General features: G+C 38.1%; 2 protein-coding genes and 1 long non-coding RNA gene across 8 annotated transcripts; 2 read left to right on the forward strand and 1 right to left on the reverse strand.

The window, feature by feature from the left end:
• Positions 1–1672: 1672 nt before the first annotated feature.
• Positions 1673–4116, reverse strand: las1l (LAS1 like ribosome biogenesis factor). The gene has a single exon (XM_015011366.2). It carries the CDS (start codon positions 3980–3982, stop codon positions 2291–2293), a length of 1692 nt encoding a protein of 563 aa, XP_014866852.2. The 5' UTR covers positions 3983–4116; the 3' UTR covers positions 1673–2290.
• LOC106913360 (tumor necrosis factor receptor superfamily member 5-like) lies at positions 4109–15106 on the forward strand. Of its 6 annotated transcripts, none has more exons than XM_088006946.1 (12): positions 4162–4346; positions 6653–6780; positions 9351–9444; positions 9589–9714; positions 11575–11730; positions 11866–11953; positions 12038–12213; positions 12298–12323; positions 13070–13168; positions 13337–13362; positions 13439–13484; positions 14438–14629. In XM_088006946.1, the coding sequence occupies exons 2-11, from the start codon at positions 6772–6774 to the stop codon at positions 13473–13475; spliced, it is 837 nt and encodes a 278-aa protein (XP_087863072.1). In that variant the 5' UTR covers positions 4162–4346; positions 6653–6771; the 3' UTR covers positions 13476–13484; positions 14438–14629. The 6 variants fall into 6 exon arrangements, with proteins under 6 accessions (XP_087863069.1, XP_087863074.1, XP_087863073.1 ...); XM_088006945.1 differs by lacking the exon at positions 14438–14629 and adding an exon at positions 13572–13886; XM_088006944.1 differs by lacking the exon at positions 14438–14629 and adding an exon at positions 13672–13886 and having other exon boundaries at positions 4168–4346.
• Positions 15107–17510: 2404 nt separating this feature from the next.
• On the forward strand, positions 17511–19724 carry LOC148158267 (uncharacterized). Its single transcript, XR_015763727.1, has 2 exons — positions 17511–17858; positions 18046–19724. It is a non-coding gene; the product is annotated as an uncharacterized LOC148158267 (long non-coding RNA).
• The last annotated feature ends 1829 nt before the right edge of the window (positions 19725–21553 follow it).

Consider the following 21553-nt stretch of genomic DNA (forward strand, 5'->3'; position numbering starts at 1 on the left):
TTTTCATATTTCCTACACATGGACACGTTGTACAGTTTTCTCAACATTATGATTACAAAAAACAGCATCCTACAGGATGTTTTTGTAATCAGCCTGTAGGATGCTGTAGTGACTAATTCTTATTCTTACTTAAATTCCTTTTTGGTAAAGTGCATTGATATATTTGTTGTGAATTGGTGCTGTATAAATATACTGAGTTGAAACAAAATTGAGAGAAGCATTTCTTCTGACTTGAATTTATTTTATGTCTGCCTAATTATAGGCAGACATAAATAAAAGATATATATATATATATATATATATATATATATATATATATATTTTTTTTTTTTTTTTTTATTATTTTTTTTTTTTTTTCTTAACTCCCGTTGCCCTCTAATTTCTCACTATTCCTACATGTGCAGGAATTCACTTAATTCCTATGGTTTAATTTTGCGCACTTAATCTTAAACAAGTTAAATGAGTTTTAATTGAAAGTAGTCTGGTGATACTTTAAATATGTAATAATAATTTTTCACTACAGAAAAGTAATTTTTTAAACTTACCAGTAGTTGATAGTGTATTTTATGATACATTTCAGTGGTCTGTGTGCATTTAGAACATAAAAATCCACAAGAAGCACAAGAAAATGGCTTTTAGATAGCTGTCCACTGTAGTGACCACTATGCATGAAAGGGTTAAAGGTCAAAGCACTCCATTCTTCACTTTTCCTGAAACTGTTCATCTTCATCTTCGCTGTAGTAGTACTGGACCAAATTTACCTGAAGAGCCAGTGTTTTTTTGTTCGTTTGTTGTTTTTTTTTTTATCAGGGCACAGGAAAAAAAAGAAACAAAACAAACAAAAAACAGGCCAATATTTCATCATTTAATATGCCAAGTGAGCCAAAAGAGCCACTTGTATCACAAGAGCTGCAGGTTTGCAGTTCTCTGAAAGTCCTTTTTTAATCCAATCATCGTTTTGCACTTATCTGTACTGCATTAGCCCTCTAGAATCTTAGCATATAAAAATATTACATTCTTCTATTTCATCTATATTTAATCCTGTCTTTAAGAACTGCACAGCTATTTATCTCATATTGTAAATTTCCCCTCTGCAGTCTGTTATCCTTACTTTCATGTTATTTTTTTTTCTTTCTTTCTACTGTTTGTGAATCAGCATGCTCACTCTGTGTGGTGTTACACCTGAATTTCACATTGTGATAAGAACCCCAAATATTTAAAACCATCCATTCTTTCTAGCTCTTTACATTCCCACATGTTTAATTTGGAGACTTTTGTACAACAGCTCTTGTTTTAAATGAATATTTATAAGGAATTCTACATTCTGTAATGTCTTTTACAATTCTTCCCCCTTCCAAATAATAATAATCTCTGAATAGTCAAGAAAGTTATAGAGTTGTTCATACGTCTAAAACATTATAAGTAACAGACTAAAAATGCAGCTATGAGGAGTTCCATGTGATATCCTAATTGGACCATGTTCCTATTATAAAACTAATACTTTTTGGGTTAATATTTTTTTTTATCTACCTGTTCAGTTTTAATTTTAATCCCATCCTTCTCTTTCCATTCATTTAACTCCTTTCTGTTCTTGTCTTGTCCTACTGCCATAATGAGAAGTTTGTCTAGGAAGCAGGCCGACCACCGTTCTTCTTTCATTGGTGACACAAAATTATTTTTTTCTGTAGAAAAACAAAATTTATTCCAGTGTACAAAAGAAAATGAACTACACAACACTACTAGTTTTTACCTAAATCGTCACATGAAAGAACTTAATACAAAAAAATAAAAATAAAAACATGTGTTCCCCACCAAAGTCGCTTTCACATCATAACAGTGACAAAAAAGCAGAAGATCTACAACAATCCAAACCAGAGACTAGATAAAGGACATATTCAATGTTTGTTGGCATTAAACACATTAAAAGCATCAGGAGTTTTTCCATCAGGGCTGCAGCTGTATGTTTAATACGGTATATTTGGCAACATTGTCTTTTCCTAACTGATTAATCATTTTTGACTGCGCAGTTGCAGCATTTATACCAACAGATTATTATTGTATAATTGTGGAACAGAATTAGCAGCTTTTCATGGTGAATAAAACTGTGCCACCGAATTAAAAGGTGAATATTTGATGTGAATCATAAACAGAAGGTGGCACTTTAACAGCTTTACTCAGATCCAGTTAGTTATTCATGAACTGAACTGATAACTGACAACATACTTTCATTCTGCGTGCCAAGTTGGCATCTGTGGATTTCCCAGCTAATTTATCTGCTGAACAGCACAACTCAAAACAGCTTGAGTCCACATTTCAGTCTGTTGACATCACTTTGGTTCCAGATGAGACCCTCTGCGGCCCTAGCGGGTCCAGGGACCCCCGGGGCGTTCTGTCCCCGGCTGCTCTCCATCTCCACCGGCTGCTCACACACCTTCATCGCTGAGTAGGTTTCCACCATGAGGGACGACGGGTCGTCTGACTGTCCAGGAACCTTCCCGAGAGGAAAGTTCTTCCATAAGACCTTATCGGAGCACACCTGCCACGGAGAACCTCTGAGCACCTTGGCTTTTTCGGTCAGAACATCCATCCGCTGGAGGTCGCCGGACGACTCGCTCCTCTCCCCGCTGCGCCTCAGCTGCTGCCGCCGCTTCTCATGCAGACTCTCCAGGGTGTATATGGGCTGATGCTTCTGGTCCCTGGGGAGGCTGAACTCCACGGCGGGGGTCTGGGTGTAGATGGAGCAGAGCTGGAGCAGTTTCTGCTGGGTGTCCTGAGGCAGCGGGTGCTCCATGTCGTCCAGGATGAGCTGCAGCAGGTGAGGCGTGGAGCCGCAGGGAGCGTCCAGGCACGCCGACAGCAGCTGCTGCCACCGCAGCTGGATGCGGTTCATGAAGATCCTGTCCTTCATCCGGGCCTTCTTCTGCGTCTTCCGTTCAAAGCGGAACTCGAACTTGTTGCTGTTGCACAGAAGGACCTCCGAGGCCCAGGCGGAAAGGTAGAACACCCTGAGGTCTGTCTGCTCGGCGGTTGCCACCTTCAGCTCCACGAACAGCTTCTCCAGGAGCAGGTGGATGAACGAGGGCGAGTTGAGCATCTTCAGCAGGGGCAGCCAGAACCGCAGGACGGGCTGAGGGACTCTTGGTTCAGAGGAGCCGGAGGTCTCAACCGGGTCACAGCCTAACGTTTCCAGCTGCTCGACTGTCGGAACCAGAAACCCGTCCTCCAACAACACATCAACCAACAGATCGCTGGAGTCCAAAGACAACTGCTTGATCTCCCCCAGCAACCAGCTCATGTCTGCAAGGGGAGCCAGGGCCCGGTCCTCCTGAGGCCCGTCCAGACTCTGGTACCGCTCGCTCTCATAGGAGATCAGGACGTCCCGGGTGGATTTGTAGGCCTCCATCTCCCTCTGCCTGCTCAGCAGATTGCTCTCCTGTCGCTTCAGCTCAGCATCCTCCTCCTCTCCATCAGAGTCTGACTCCCAGTCCTCATCTGCGCCCCCTCCCAGCTGCCTGGACCAGTACTCCTGCTGGAGCCACTCCAGAACCACCTTACATCCCTTCCGGCACCACTTCAGCGTGGGCAGCTTCTTATGGGTGAAGTCGTGCCGCAGGTCCACCACCCACTCCGGGATGTTGAGCTTCCCGGCCAGCCGCCTCAGGGGCCGGGCTTTCCTCCCCTGCTGCCTCTCGGTGATCAGATTCACAAACCGGACCAGGGCCGCCCCATACAGCAGGACCAGGTCGTCTCCGTTCAGCTGTCCGGACCGGTCCAGGACTTGGCACCGCACCAGGTCGGCCGTGCAGTCCACAGCCACGGGCGTGTTGTGGGCATACCGGCCCCTCCATGCTGAGACCCTCTGCAGAGCGAACCTCTGCAGGGCGGGATCCTTGGAGTAGAGGTAGTCCAGGACCTGGTCCCACTCTGCCTTGTTGACCCAGGCCACCACATGGCGCCTCTTCTCCGAGCTGCTTTTCTTCATGGCGGAGGAGCTGCAGAACCACGGAGACCTTAATTCAACACCGATAGCTCTGACACACTGGAGCTAAACACACGGAGATTACAGATATGAGGCATGAAAAGGTTTACGGCCCTATTTTTCTTCTTTTTCTTCTGCTGCTGCTTCTTTTTTATTTCTTCTTCTTGGCGGTTGGCACACAACTTTAAATTATATCATTGCCACGCCACCTTCTGGATTGGAGTGTGGAGACAAGTTGTTCCGACCGAAGGTTCCCACTGCGTCTCCTCTCCCTCTCCGCTCCGCACGAGAAGGACCGAAAAATAAAGAGTGAATGTCTGACGATGGCGAGTTTTCAACCTAAAACTACACCACGGCATGATCTAAGGTAAAATTAGCTGCTCGTGTCATACCTCTTTGTTTTTAATATGATTTTACACACGAAGACACGAAGGCAGGCCTTCGTGTAAATCAAGTGGTGTGTAAAACGAAAGTTTAAATTGATAAACGAAAGTATAAATTTTAATTTGGATAGGGGTTCTGTTCTGTAGTTTAGGGATTAGCTTTTAAACAACCACTGTATATTGTCGAGAGAAGTAACAAGTTTTTTGGCTGGTTCTACTGAACGGTCGGGCACTTTAAGGCGAAGTCGTAGTCTCCATAGACATAATATAAGCGTATATATATCATAAGTGTCTAGCTGTAGTAGTTTTTTAATTAGAGCAGATGATCCAGATGAAAAAAATGGTGAAAATCGAACTTTACTGAGTTTTCACAAATCAGGAAAATGTTTCACAAATTACAAACAAGGTTTTAAATATCCAGCTTGAAGAGGAGAATAATCCAGTCCAAGTTTGAAGTGTCTAGGAGTTGTAGTTTTTTTTTTTATTAGAGTAGATCTATGGTGATCTAGATGCCAAAAAATGGTGAAAATTGAACTTCATTGAATTTTCACAAATCAGATAAAAGTTTCACAAATCCCAAACATGGTTCTAAATATTCTGTTCTTAGTTGAGAATAATTTAGTCCAAGTTTGAAGAGTCTAGGTGTCGTAGTTTTGGAAATAGAGCAGTTCTTGTGTGACCAAGATAAAAAAAAAAGTGGTGAAATCACCCTTTTTTTAGTTTCACAAATCAGAAAAATGTTTCACAAATACCAAACATGGTTTTAAATATCCAGCTTGAAGAGTAGAATAATCCAGTCCAAGTTTCAAGTGTCTAGGAGTTGTATATTTTTAATTAGAGCAGTTCTAATGTGATCCAGATGCCAAAAAATAGTGATTATCGAACTTTGAGTTTTCACAAATCAGAAAAATGTTTCTCAGATCACAAATGTGGTTCAAAATATTCAGCTTGAAGAAGAGAATAATCCAGTCCAAGTTTCAAGTGTCTAGGTGTAGTAGTTTTTAAACTAGAGTTGATTAAAGATGCGGAAGGTAGTGAAAAATTAAGTGGAATTGCCCTTTAGCTATTGGAAGCTAGAATTGGAAACCAACTTCAGCTTCGTCAGGTCTTATGCGAAATTCTGTTCCCCTCTGAAAATGTTTCCCCTTAGTCGGGAGCGCGCACTGCAGCCAGAGAGGCAGATCCAGCGGATCTGACCGTTTTGACTGCGCTTCTGATCGATTTCTCGGTAAACTAACTCGTAATCATGTCAAGGTTCTAACTTTCATTTTAATCGGCAACTAACAAAATTATAAAACAAATAAACGAGGTCTTGTGTGGAGGTCTTCTTGCACCCTTTTGTGCTGCTTTTTAATCACGAAGAGAATTGGTCCTTTTCCAACTTTTTTCATTTAAGCCTGACAATTAAAAGTCAGACATCAAACACGGGTTTCCAACACATTGTGCATATTTCTGAGTTTTCATTGCTGGTATAAGAGGATAGAAGCTGGCTGACAGCAGGGCACAAAAAATTAAGACTTTCTGAAAAGATGAGCGTGTAGACTTTCTGGTAAATCCCGTTATGTAAAATATGACAGATTTCTGGATAAAATAAATTTCTAGTTAATCTTTGGTGGCTCAGTCATACTGTCACACATAACAATCATTGAGATTTTGAAAACATGTTGTCATTATTTGCCAAAATTACGAGGGGGGAACCAATTTTTTTAGCTGCCTGAAATAACCTGTTTCCCTCCAGAACATGGGAACAAATAATTTTTTTCACATACTCTTCAACTCTGCTTATTCCCCTCTTCATCAACAACAAATCCTGTGATTTTGGTAACATTTGTGGCACCAAGGTTCTTCAATATTTAACCTGTTCACAATGTCTAATATTCTGAGATAGTGAATTTGGAGTTTCATTAGTTATAATCATCAACGCTAAAGGAATAAACATTTAAAATATATCAGCCTGTGTGTAATGAATGAATATAATGTACAAGTTTCAGTTTTTGAATGGAATTATTGATTTACACCAACTTTTTCATGATATTCTAATTTTATGACCAAAACCTACAGAACTTGTATTTCTTTTCCAGTAGTTGACTTGATGCCTCAATGTGTATGTTCATAGAAGATTGGCATTACTAATGTTTAGTTATTTATAACAAATCATATAATCACTTCAACATTCAGTAACAAAATCACATATTGCATGCTTTCCCAGTATCCTGCAGCCCTGCTTCATGCTAAAGTCTCCTGAGTTCCTACAGGTTAACAGTGTGTTTGTTTCCTTCCTGTCTTGCAGATGAAGACTTTCAGCATTCGGTGTCGCAGTTTGGTTCATCCTGCATTTCCATGAGATGTTTTCAGCTCCAGAGAAGTTTAATCCTGTCTTTAACAATGATGTGTTAGGTGACAAAATCTATGCTACTGGTAAATTTATTTATGTCATAAAAATGGATATTTTATTAGAATACAATTTTTTTAAAATGCCATTTTTAATGGTGGCCAAGTGTAAACCCAGTGTCTTCATAATCGGATCCATTTACTTGCACTTTCATTTTAAGTCAATGTCTTGAAAACAAATGCCTTTTTTGGTTAAAAAGTGCCGAAACAGAAGCGTATTACGTTTTGAAGGAGAGTACACAATTTGTTCACCAACTTATTTGCCTCCATCTGCTGTTTTACAACTTTTTGTTACTACATAGAAGTCAATTCATGTCCAGGACAAAGTATTCTTGAAGATATGACAGAAGAAGTCTCCCAGCTAAACTGTTTCCAGATAAACACATCAGTATGAAGCCAAGATAATGTTGTGTCAACAGTGTTTGCCCGGATCTTAAATTAAGATCCAGAACTTTCCCCATGTGGTCGGTTGTGGTGACACATCCAAAGGAAGAGAAGGAGCAACAGGATGAATCTAATGATGGAGTATTAAACAGTTTTTTGCTGGCACAGAGGAACAAAATGGTTTACAGTTCACAACATATTGCATTTATATACAGAAGTGTGAAAAAATGTTAGTTCAATTTCTGATTTCCCAATTTTTTATGTTTTTTATTATTATTTTTTTTACATATTTGTCACACTTCACTGTTTCAGAAAACAAACCATTATAAATATTGGTCAAAGACAAAAGCATCAAAACAGACATTGTAACAGACAAAAAAACAAAAAACAAATTGCAGATTATAAATGAAAGTAATTATTTATTAAGAAAGGAAAAAGTTCAAGCCTACATGACTTTGCGTGGAAAAAATGATTGCCCTCACCTGTTAAATCATAACATAACTGTGGTTTATCACACCTGAGGTCACTGTCTCTAGCCACACCCAGGACTGATTACTGTCACAGCTGATGTTAATCAAGTCATAACTTAAACAGAACCTGCATGACAAAGTGAAGAACAGCAAAAGAAAGCTAGACATCATTATGAGATCCAGAGAAATTCAAGAACCAATGAGAAAAAAGAAAAGAACTGTAAGGTTCTTCTCACTTTTTCCAGAACTTGTCTTGATGATCCCCAAGACTTAGGAAGACATTCTATGGACTCTTTGGAAGGTGTGTGTCCCATTAGATCTGACGTAAAATAGCCCAGCATTCAGAAAAAGGTCACACCATCAGTAAAACATGGTGGAAGTGTGTTGGTCTGCTGCTGTTTTGCTGTCCATAAGACTTTGGAGTGGCCTAGTCAAAGTCCTGAACTGAACCCTACTAAGGTGCTGCGGTATGACCTTGAAAAGGTTGTTCATCCTGGAAAACTTTTCATTATGGCTGAATTAGAAACATTCAGCAAAGATTAATGGAACAAAATTCCTCCACAGCTAGAAAAGACTCACTGTATGGTATCATCACTTGGCCGCTGTTGTTTTTACTGCTAATAGTGACCCAACCAGTTATTTGACTTAGAGGGAAATCACTTTTCACACCGCTGTAGCTCCTGAGTCTCATGCCTCCACATTTCCCATGTCTTTTTCTTGGCTGGTTGCCACCATAAAGTCAGCAGCCTTGATAGATCTGGAGGAAGGTCTGATTACTTTGACCAGAGACAAAATGTTTGTTGTCTAGCAGATCAGAGGTTGAGGGTGTTTATAAAAGACAAATACAGCAGATACACCTGAAGACTTTGGAGTGGCCTAGTCAAAGTCCTGACATGGACAACAAATAAACTGTAAGCAGCAGTAAAATGCTGCTTAGTTTAACTAGCATGTAGAGTCATGGACACAACAATGGCAAATCCACAGAACATTTTCCTAAATGTCATGGAGATCGTCAGGATGTTTTTGTTAATTGATGTGTGACTTTTATGATGTTTTGGGTCAGCAGTGATTCTGAAAGTGGATCTCTCCTATGAAGGTTATTTTCTCTCTCTCTTCCAGCCTTGACCTCTGACCTTAACTGAAGCAATGAGGCCCTGAGAGCTTTGGATGTTTACCTGACTGTGTCAGAATTTTTTCATGTCTGACACAGACAAAATATCTTTGACTGATATTAATTTCAGCCAGTGTAAAAGAAAAAAAGACTCACACTATCAGATGAAAAGATAAACATTCTCAATCTGTTTTCAGATGAACAAGTTGGTCAAAATGGGTGATATACATTAACCAAACACAATATGCATGAATATTGGATTGATAAAAATTAGTAAAAAGAGAGTTTTCATCTTTCAGGAAGTGTCTATTTGCTATATAATTTCCTTATGGTTATGTACATAAAATTATCGTATTTTCAAAGTAGTACTCCTTTGATCCCTCTTTGTGTTCCGTTTTTATTTTGTTGTAAATGTAAATGGTAAAGAGAAGGAACTTTGTAATTGATCACAGACCGTAGCTGTAACCTTGAGGTGGAATAAGGCTTTCGTAATCTTCTCAGTGCTTCAAAAATAACTAATTAAATGTTTGTCTGTCCAGCTATTAATGTGCCGCTGATATAGAACTGCTAAAAGAAGTAATCAAAACAAGGAAAAAAAATAGTGATAGAGAAACTGCTCTTTCTCTTCACAGATGTTTCTGATGAGAGACTTCAGAGTCGATTCAGTCACATGTCATCAAACTGAGTACGAGATAGAGGGTGAATGCTGTCCTATGTGTCCTCCTGGTATGTTCCTGTTAATTATGAATTACTGATTATTCTGATATAAACTCTGTTACAGTTACACTGCTTTCATAGCTTCAAGGTGATTCATCATGCAAAGCACCGTCCTGCTCTTTAAAATGAAAAACTGTGTTTATTTCTCAACAGGCACTCGAGTCAAAACAGACTGTACAGAGTTTAAAAGTACATCCTGTCAGAAATGCCCAGAAACGACTTATATGGACCTGGCAAATGGACTAAAGAGATGTTATCCATGTTCTACCTGCGGTTCAGGTGCAGTTACTTGACTGTTACTTTTCAACTTTTTTATTTTATTTTCCATAAAAAAATCTGTTTACAACCACAAACAGTTCAAAATATTTGCAGTGAGTTAAAAAACATTATCCAATATCTTTAGAATGGCTTTTATCTCACAATAAATGTGAGAAAATGGCCTCAGTGATTGAACTATGTGTTGTTGCTCAACATGCTACTTTTAATTATTCAATTGTACAGAATCTACAGCTGGGCAGAGACAGTTCTACATGTTAAGTTTGCAATAAATGTAATATCTGCTGAAAGTCACAGCTCTAATACATCCATTCTGCTGTGATTCTTTTCTTTAAGGGGACCTATTATGCTTTCTTGTTATGATAGCTATAGGCTATACAGAACATTCATTACATTTCTTGTACAAAATCATTCTCAAATGATATTTCACCTTTCAGGTCTGCCTAATTTGAGGTCCTTCCAGAATGAGGGCTCTGTCACTCTTATGCAAATAAACTGACCACACCCCTTAAATCAGTGTTTTCTGACTTTATAGATGTGAAAATGGCTGGATGTCTTTTTTAGCACTTGGGCTAATTCTAGATGCAGCAGAAACCTAAATAGAAGTACAAAAACATGCAAAAAGTGAATTTTGCACAATGAGTCCCCTTTAAGAGCATTTGCATATTTTCCTAGTTAGTTTTGCTTACCCAATTTATAAATAGGTAAGGTAATTTTATTTATGCAGCATATTTTCAGCAACAAGGCAATTCAAAGTGAATTAGAAGGAAATACAACAAACCAAAAGAAAGCATAAACGAGGAAAACGGTGTCATGAGGTGTGGTTGGTGGTGAGGATAGAACACAGAGACCCAGGTATAAAGATGATAATGATGGTTTAATGATGAGAAAAGCTCAAATCAGTTCAAGACAGGCAGCACGGCGAGAGGCAAGCACACAGCTAGATGCCGGTAGCAACTGACTACAGAGACTGAAACTCTAGAGCTGACGCCGACACAGGACTTAGCAGTTCCACTGCGACGACGGACAGACTGATGCAGACCAAGACGTACGTAGACAACAATTGACAAACTACAAGGACCCGACGAGGAACACAGACAACAGGTGGGTTTAAATACACACGGGGTAATCAAGGGAATGAGACACACCTGGGAAACAATCAACGGGGAGGACGCAGAGACAGACTCACAGGACTACACAGAAACTCAAAAATAAACACACAGAAACACGGAACATGACAAACGGGAAAATAAAAAAGTATAACCCCATGTAAGAGTAAGTAGTCTGTGATTAATAAATTAGCAGGGGTTTCTCTGGATTCTTGTTCTGACAATGTTGATCTAAGGTAATGAATAGTTTCTCTAGATAAGATAATTGGAGTTTCTCTTTGTTCTAATTCCTAAATATATAAACTAGATGCTCCTGTTATAAGAACTAAAGCTAAATTGAGTTTTTCTGGGTAGACTAATAGGAGTTTCTTTTTTCTTGGATAATAATAAGCTAAATATTGGTCTATAATAAGAAGAATTCTACAGTTTATAAAGTATATAAACTAGATGCTCCTGTTCTTGGGAAGGACGCTTCACTCACTGCATTGTAGCTTTCCCTCTGTCAGTCTGCCCCAGGGGAGCTGTGACTACAATGTAGCTTACCTCCATGAATGTGTGAATGTGTGTGAGAATGGGCGAATGAATTGATCTGGTTAGTGATGTTAGACTGCTATTATTTTGAACATAACTGTAAATCATTTATTGAGATTTCTCTTTTCATTCAGTTGTAGAAACTATTCTGACTCACTTAAATGAGGTTCACCATGTTGATGTCAGTTTCCTCCATACATGTGTAATCTGTATATGTTCACAGGAGCTGGTCTGAAGGAAAGGTTAGGATGTAAACTAACTGCTGACACAGTTTGTGAACCAATGGAGGGATTCTTCTGTACAGACCTTAAATCAGGAAGCTGTGCTGCAGCACAGAAACACAGGAGCTGTGAACCAGGACAGTTCATCAGCAAGATGGGTTGGTCTGATTCTCTTCAACACATTCTCTTATTTTTAGATGAATTCTGTCTTTTGAACATTTGAAAAGAAAAAACTGAGTTACATGTTGATCAGAATCTTCTGACTAACTTTAAACTGATCTGTATTTATCCAGGAACAGCCTCCACAGACACAGAATGCTCAGAATGCATCAGTGGATCATTTTCTGATGGAACAATGTTGTCATGTCAGCCTCACACACAGTAAGATAGACTCTTACAAACAGTAAAACACAGGAGAAAGTTTTACCAAATAATTTACCTGAATGAATGTTTCTGTTATTTCAGGTGTGAAAAAGAAAACCTTCAGCTGATAAAAGCAGGAACAGCTTCAACTGATGCTGAATGTGGAGAAAAAAGTTCCAACACCACAGGAATTGTGATCGGAGTTCTGGTTGGTTTTTTAGTTGCAGCAACAATTGGTGGTATTTTTCTCTGTAAATATCACAAAAATACAAAACCAAGTGAGATGAATAAATACACATTAAAATATTAGCATTCTAAAAAGAATTACTGTTTTAATAATTGTAACATTTCATTTTTAACAGACAGTTCTACAAACCAACAACGAGGGGTAAGTAGGTTTATAATTGAACTGTAATGTGAATATTTTGATGCCAAAATTTATTTTACCAAATAATTTGTCTTTTCTACATTTTCTATGTTTTCTGTTCCCAACACCAGTGACTCATATTCAGCTGACAAAATAAACCGAAGTTATTTTACATGTAAATTCAACAAACGTAACTTCAGAAATATAAACACCGACGATTGGTTTCTCTTACAGTTACACATCTACTGCATTTGTAATGGCGTTTTAATGTCAAGTTAGGGTGTCTATTTTTTCACTGACACTTTAAGGATCGTAAACAAAGGACATAAAAACTGATGCTGAGAGTTAAAGTCTCTGCTTTGTTAAGCCAAAATCTGTTTCCCTTTCTTCTGTGTGCTGTAACTGTGAGGAAGTATGTTTTCCTGACTCGGGGTCTGTGAGTTTTTGCATTAAGCATTCAGTTTGGTGTTACACAACCAATCACAGTGTGACACACCAAAAATAAAGTTAACTTCTGTTTTATGAATGTCAATTTCCATGTGTAAAAAGTTAGTTAGAAATGGAAATGGATGTGTGTTCACCGTGGTGCAGAAATTCACCTGCACCAAGGTGAACCCAAGTTGGATTTTATTTGGATTTAAAGTAAACAGTATTTAATTGTAATAAATACCTTTCTCTCCGTGTTATCTTGAACTTGAGGAAAATTTAGTGATTGTTGTTAATACTTGAAGGACACCACACCTTTATACTTTCACTTTCTTTTACAGGTTGAGGAATTTGGATTTGTTGAGCCCCAGAGAAGTTTACTCCTACCTTTGAGAATGATTTCAAGAAGAAAAACTGGGGCTGCGATGCCTGTGCTCCTGGTAAATTTATTTATGTTATAGCAATGGATAATTTAATACAATTGGTGGTGGTGTTTTTCTCTGGAAATATCAAAAACATACAAAGTGAGATGAATAAATACACATTAAAATATTAGCATTCTAAAAAGTCTTACTGTTTTAATAATTGTAACATTTCATTTTTAACAGACAGTTCTACAAACCAACAACGAGGGGTAAGTAGGTTTATAATGTGAATATTTTGATGCCAAAATTTATTTTACCAAATAATTTGTCTTTTCTACATAAAAGGGCAAAGCAGGAGGAGGAGAAGAGGAAGTCGCTTTGAATATGCCAGGTAAGAAGAACATTGTTCTATAATGAATAATATCGGATAGACAGTTTTTCTGGGCATTATTCTGAAAAACAGATTTTTCTCTCTAAGGAATGAAATCAAACTGATCTGATTCTGCTTGAGCTGCTGTTCTGGATGTTTCTGTAAATATCTAATCGGTTCGTTGCGTTTTTAAATATTCTCTGTACAGTGCAAGAAACCCCAAGCTAAACACCTGGATGAAAATGACTGATTACTGATACGAAATATTGTGTCGAGAAAAAGTCGAGCTCATCCCACTTCCCCATGCTGGAGATTTTAGTTGAATAATAACAATAAATAAAGTTATCTTTAAAACTGATTACACAGGTGACATCAAGACCCAACAGTAGAGTCAGACGGTAATAAAATTAATCTGGTTGTGTGTGTTGTTATTGTGTCCTGCTTTAATTCTACTTTTTTCTATTTAATCATAAAAAATCATAGTCAGGCAGAAAGAGAGTTATGCAACAGGAAGAGCAGGTTTCCTGGAGAAAGAGGAAGTTTCCAGCCTGCAGTGATTAAACATAGTTCAGACTGCTCATTTTGAGCATTAAAGGTTTAAGGAGTAAAATCTAAACATTTTGAGTAATTGGATAAAACCCAGAATAAAATACTTGAATTAATAATGATAACTTATTATTAAGCCAATAATTAATATTGGTTTAACCGGTGGTTGATGTTGGTTTGATTATAAGAATATTTACACTTACTCGTATACTTATGGAAGTACTTAAAGGTGAAAGAAGTAACTGTAACATGGTGTCAAATAATTAGAATAATGAATTATTCTTGGTTTCTTTTCAGAAATGTCTGTAATAACACATTATGATTGTAAGAGTAACTAATAAGTAATGGTTATTATACAGCAACAAAGCTAGCCAATGCCAATGCACCAAAAGGGTGGGGATATCCTATATAAGGTTAGTGCAAAAGAGGAGTCTTTGGTTGGATCCTTCAGGCAGCTTCGAGCCAAGATCGAGATGGACAAAGAACTCTGCAGCTGAAGAAGAGCCGGAGCCACAGAGCCGAAGACTGTTCTGCACATGGGGACCAACCTCTTAGCCCCGCAACATGTGGCTTCAAATTGCATTTCTCTCATCAGCTGGGTTCGAGACCCCAAAGAAAAAGACCAAGGCAAAGATGAAGATAAAGACAAAGGTAAAGAACAAAGGCAAAGAGGAAGAACTGGTGTGTTCCTTCCATGAGACCAGCTCATCTACATCTCAAAGGACCAGAAAGATCGTGAGACGAAGAGAAAGGAGCTACAGAGCTGCAAGTCAAGAAGCTGAGGACCGCTACGCGAATGAGGAAGTGACCCTGAGGCCCGAGATCTGCCGCTCTGACTCAGTACTCTTCCTGTACTGGGAGCCTCCAGCTGCTGCAACACCTTTTTCATCATCAGGCCAGTTCTGGGGTTCAAAATGCCAAACTCCGTTCGTCTCTCTCAAAGTTTTCTTTTTTTAGTTCACAGTGTCAGCATTAGGGAAAGATAGGCTAGATTATTGATTTTACTTATTTGATTATTTCTGTTACTGTTTTAAGCTGTACTGACCCTTGCAAAATTGCCTTACTAATAAAATAATTAGTATTAAGAAAATCTAAAAGATGTTGTGGACATTCAGTTAATAAGTCACCTTAAAGTTCTTTGATGGTTGTAAAATAGCTATGAAGTTTGATTCTGGGAGAAGAAAGTGTAAAATGTTTTATAGGTTGCTTTTAGTCAAAACTAAAACAACACCCTTGGGACTCGCCCGAGTCACTAAAACCTACCTGGTTCAGTAACAAGTGCAAGTTGTAATAAAGGGAAAGAGCGACCGTTAACAGGTGTGCTCTGTGAAACTAGCTGATTCCGGGCTGCTTAATCTGGCTAATTCACAGGGTGAAAAAGGGTGGGACATCTGGAGGCAGAGGTCGTTAGAAACCAGGCTAGTCTTCCTCGCGCCCAGCTTAAACAGAATGTCCTCTATATTCTCATCTGTAGTAATACTCCGGAGTTAGAGGCCTCTCGGACCCGTTAGATGGAGAGCTGGAGAGCAACATCTCCCTCCTCTCAGAAAGGGAAGTAGAGAGAGAGAGGAGGGGGGGGGTTGCGCAACAACAAGCAATTGGAAGAAGCAAGCTGGATGATGAGCCTTTGTTTTTACAGTGATCAGAAAAAGCAGCTACAGTTCTACACTTTGTTCTTCCAGAGGGTCTGGGCTCCTGGCTGTTGAGAAATGATTGTTTCCTGGAAATGTGGACTCTGTTGAAGTTTTCAATTTTACTTAATCACTAACATTTGTGCCAATTTGATGCTAAGAAGTTTACTAGAAATTATTCTACACTGTAAAAAAAAATCCATCACCGAAAAGAGAGAAGTGCCACACTGAATGAGGAGGCTGTTAATGTGACCAACACAGACTGAACAGCTTTGTTCACTTCCTCCGCTGCAAATTGCTAAAACGTGGGGCAGACTGCAATTCTAAAACAGCACCGAAAATCAGCATTGTTGTTCGTATCTTCTCTTTCTGTTCTCTAATTGGTCCAGTTGAAATTCTACCAGAGACAATCAAAGTGAAGGGAAGAAAGCCCAGACTGTGCAGTAAGGAAGATTTAAATTGAGTGAAATATCTGAAGTTTCTGTGACTTTAACCCAGAATGGAGATAGGTGATGTACAACAAATCATGTCAAATCAAACTTAGTCATTTTATGCAGTTTTGTAAGAAACCTGAGTGCTCTGAACCTCATCAGTGCTTTTATATACCAGTTTTGAGATCACATTAATCAACCGCTGAGGCAGCTGCATTTGTACTGAGATTATTTTACATACAGGTGGATTCTATTTACTCATTAGCAGTCATCAGGTAACTTTTGAAGGCAACTAATTGCACTGAGAGTAAAAGGGACTGAATATTTTGTACTTTACTTTTGGTTTTGAAATTTTTTTTTTTTGAATCATGTACAATTTTCTTTCCACGTCCCAATTGTATACCACTTTGTGTAGATCTTTCACATTAAATTTCAATAAAATCTATTTTATGTTTGTGGTTGTAAATGTGACAAAATACGGAAAGGTTCCAGGAATATGAATACTTTTGCAGGCCACTACAATTTAAAAACTTCTGCAATGTTATGTTTTAAGAAAGGACCTCCTTCTTAAAAACCTGGACTCCTGCTTTTCAGCTCCAATGATTATTTCTAGCATGTTTTATGAGAAATAACAAGCAGATTTACTTGGAATTTTGCAACTTCACTGGAGTTCATCTTGAAAGGTTTAAGCTAGAAAGTTACTTTTCTTAAATAAATGTGTTTTTCTTTGAAATATGTTTTAACTACATATGTATTTATACACTAAATTGCCAACAGTATTTCCTCACCCATCCAAATGATCAAACTCAGGCATTCCAATCACGTCAACAGCCACACGTGTATAAAATTAAGCATCTAAGCATGCAGACTGATTTTACAAACATTTGAGAAAGAATGGGTCGCTCTCAGGAGCTCAGTGAATTCCAGCGAGGAACTGTGATAGAATACCACCTGTGTAACAAATCCAGTTGTGAAACACTGACAACTGTCAGATGTATTATAAGAAAATGTAAGTGTTTTGGAATGACAGCAACTCAGCCATGAAGTGCATTTGTGACCTTACAAATGCGCTTCAAGAAGAATGGTCAAAAATCCCCATAAACACACCTAAACCTTGTGGACAACATTCCCAGAAGAGTTAGCTGTTCTAATGCAAAGGCTGGACCAACTTCAAATTGAACCCCATGGATTAGTAATGGGACGTCACTTAAACTCATATGTGTGAGTGTGGTATTAAGGTATTACTTAAACATGACAAAATAAATAATCATTTATAAATTTTTTAAAGGAAACCGGATCATAAATCTGAATTTAGTTTAGGTAGAAAATAAAAAAATAATCAGATCCACACTCCAGCACAGTAGATGGCGATAAAACATCTAAATGTTGGAATGTTGGATGTCACCCGCCATTAAACACAAGAAGAATTCAGTGGGAAAATGGCGGGTGGTTTGACAGAGAAGCAGCCAAAACCCCGTCTGGAGGGGGCGACGCGCCGATTATGTTTTCCCATACAGTTCAGCGCGCCTCACGCTCCTTTACCTCTCGCACATAACGAGGTAAATGTAGCGAGTTTTACACTCCACGCAGCGTCGCCTCGGGGGGCGGGGGGGAGCGTCGGACTTTCAGCCTGAAGTTCCTTCCGTCGGGGGGGCGCCGATTTATGCTTTCGCATCCACCTGAATAATGTGCAGTTGCGCCACTGGGTTTGACCATAGACATAATATAATGATTTCAAGAAGAAAAACTGGGAGGAGCAGAAGAGGAAGTCGCTTTGAATATGCCAGGTAAGAAGAACATTGTTCTTTACTTGAATATCGGATAGGTAGTTTTTCTCGGCATTATTCTGAAAAAAGGAGATTTTTCTCTCTTAGGAATGAAATCAAACTGATCTGATTCTGCTTGAGCTGCTGTCCTGGATGTTGCCATCAATATCTAATCTATTTGGTGCATTTTTTTATTTTCTATATACAGTGCATGAAACCCCAAGATAAACACCTGGAAGAAAATCACTGATCACTGTAGATCAAATGATTCAGGGTCTGAGTTGAACCAAACTAGATACTGAGTCGTTGTTTTTACAGTGATCAGAAAGAACAGCAAAAACTCAAACTCCTTTCTCCACCATCCATGGTCGTCGCTCTACATCCATCACACTGCACAGGAGAAAAAGTTGTAGAACTTGACTGTTTATTGTCAAAGTATCAGATCTGTGACTGTAACCCTGAACGATTAGATTAGGTAATAGACAGTTACTGGCTTGTTCATCAAGCTGTTCATCAAGATCAGAGGACACCAAAGCACTTCACACTACAGTCAGTCATTCACACACACAAGCTGATGGTTTCACGTCTGACAGAAGTGAGCCTGCTGTGCATCAGCACCACCAGGTCCTCTGACCACCAGCAGGTGAGGCAGATGAACTGTCCTGCCCAAGGACACGACGACAGAAGCAGGTGGAGCCAGGATAGAACCAGCAACCCGCCAACTGCAGGGCAAAGTCCTGCCATCAGTAAATCAATGACTCCATGTCTTTTGTTCAGTTTTATAAGAAACATGTATGCTCAGAATCTCATCAGTGACTTTATCCACAAGAACCTGACATAAAATTTTAATATTGCTAATATGTTTTAGGTCTTCTTAAAAAGCCTAATATTACAGTTTTTGTTGTGTTTTCTTATTTACAGATAAAAAGGCACAAGTGGATAACTTTGTACAATAAATTTCCTTTTTTTAAATAATGTCATGCTTTTATTATCACAAAGTTACTTCATCATAGTGATCTTTGTAGCAAAGTGGTGAAAATGTGAATTACCAGGGCCATTCATAAGTTGAGTTGTTCTGCTCAGCAGTGACTATAGATGTAACTTTAGATGAGAAAATCATTTTGATCCCAGCTGAGAGTGAAAGAAAACTTTCTGAACCTGGATCAGTTGCTATTGTAAATGTTCTGCTTCTGACAGTAGGCTCTGCGGCTCAACATGTAGCTCTAGTTGACGATACAGATTCTGGTAGTGTTGAATGAAATAAGTCTGATAACAAAAATACTATTTATTGAGCTGATGACACAGATTGTATGGATGCTCAAAGGTGTAAACATCCAACACAAACAGATAAGCACCAAATTTTTTGTCCCTGCTGCATTTAGGTTTCAAGTAATTTTCTGACTGAATTAACATTGTGGAGTGACTCAGCCAGAGTCCTGTGTTCAATCTGATGAGAATCTGTAGAAGCATTTCAGGCTGTCCAGCCAGAAAGTGCCTGCTGGATCTGTGTGTCTGCTGAGCTTATTATATGAACTGCTTCTCAGTGAAAAGCACCTCAGAATAGTTGCAAATGGGATAATTAAACATTGTTGTGATGATGTGCTGAAGACGAAGTGTTGGAAAGAGCAAGAGCTTCTTAAAGAGATAGAAACCCAATTAAAGGCATCAAATTGTGAAGTTAAATTTATGTTTGACATGTAGCATTTTTATAATGACTGAAGGTTACAGTTACTAGCAATAAAAATAGCACAGAATATGCATTCTACTGCCTCTTTAACATCAGTAAAACTTTTTCAATTAATTATTGAGAAGAATATAATGTTCTATGTGGTATTTTAATACTATGAAAATAGAAACTGATTATTAAAAAATTGTTTGTCTCCTTAACCACCTACTTCTTGACTGAATGGAAATGATGCTAAATTTAAATCTGCCAGTTATCATTTTGGTTATTCAGTTTGTATTTTAATATATTTTGGTAAGTGTCATGAATTGTTGGTTGGTTGATGGAGGATCCAAATGCAGAACGACAGAGATGTGGAGTAGGTGATTAAAAACTGGCTTAGTGAAAGATGAGGAATAAAAAAAACTTACAAAAACTCCACAGAGATCTTGGGACAGAAAACAAATCATAAATCCAAGGAAATCTAAATACAGAAACATTCCAGAAAGAAGGAATGGAAGAAACCAGTGAGGAGAGACGGATGAAGAGGTGCGAGTACTGGGAGGTCGAACGTTGAAACAAAGGACCAAGTTAATTGACAGTTTGTAGGTGTGAGTGCAGAGACAAAATGGCACAGGGGGCGAGGAAGAGTACACAGGAGATAAGGAAATAAATTAACACTAAAGAAACAGTGAGTAATAAAGCATAGACAAGAAATAAACTTAATTAGAAACACCAGAACTCAACTAAAGAAAAACAGAAACTAGATTGATCTAATCAAAGAATGAAACCAACTTAAGTCATGGTCATCACTACACTGATCACACTGCATTGGAACAAAAGTTGAATATTTGAAGAATGCTGACCGATGTCATTGAAATAATATACAATTAAATTTATAAAGCGCTTTAAAACAACAGTGTTGGCCAAAGTCCTGTACACTAAAACAAGAATGTAACAAAACAATTAAGACATTAAAGCCAACACCTCAAACTGAGTCAAAAGTCACAGAAAAAAAAGATAAGTAAAGATTTACATAGAGGAAGTGAATCTGCCTGTCTGATTTTCAAAGGCCAAGTTCCAAGTACAGTACCTGCAGTAAATCAATAACTTCATGTGAAATGAAAACCAGTCATTTTGTAAAGTTTTATAAGAAACCTGAGTACTCAGAAATTTTTCAGTGTTTTTATCCACGGGCTTTAAGATATAATTTGATATTCATATTCTGGTTCACAAGAACCTGAGTGAAAATTTTAATATCACTAATATGTTTGTAGGTTTTCTGAAATTTTTTGACCTTTGGTTGCCTTTTTGATTACTTGTTCAGACAATCACCTGGTACTATTATAGTTTTTGTTTTGAAGAAGTGACTTACACAGTGACTTACCATCATGTTTCACTCACTGGTATTTATAGATGCAACTAGCACAGAGGGAAAATCTATTGTTCAAAACAAAATACTTTGAATGACAAGAACAATTGGGTAATAATGACAGAGGTAGACATTTACAGTTGAAACCAGATATTTACAAAGTAAAAATAAAACAATTTTCCTCACGAGTTAAATCAGATGAAATTTCTCTTGTTTCAGGTCATCTAGAATTATCAAAATTATTTGTATTTGATAAATATGAGAAAACTTTGAAAGAACATTTCAAATATTCATGTTTCTTTTGTAACTTTCTTAAAATTCAGAAGTGTACATACATGTGGCCAAGTCAGGGAAAATATATTTTAAACTGTATGACTTAGGTCAAACTGTTTTAGTTCATTCTATAAACCTCTGACAAATTAAGTGGCACTTCTAAATTATCTGGAGTCGCACCTTGTTTAACACGATGGGAAACTATAAACAAATCAAAAAGACATCATGGAAGAGAATTGTGCAGCTTCTTAAATCTGGTTCATCTTTGTCCGGTGGGTGGGCGTAGGTGCTCCTTAAGTTGGTTTGCCAACCGTCAAAAAAAGAAGAACCAAACCATCAAGATATATATATATATATATATATATATATATATATATATATATATATATATATATATATATATATATG

Source organism: Poecilia mexicana, unplaced genomic scaffold (assembly GCF_051168715.1).
Source record: "Poecilia mexicana isolate PSO_F unplaced genomic scaffold, ASM5116871v1 scaffold_7, whole genome shotgun sequence".
NCBI classification, from domain to species: domain Eukaryota; kingdom Metazoa; phylum Chordata; class Actinopteri; order Cyprinodontiformes; family Poeciliidae; genus Poecilia; species Poecilia mexicana.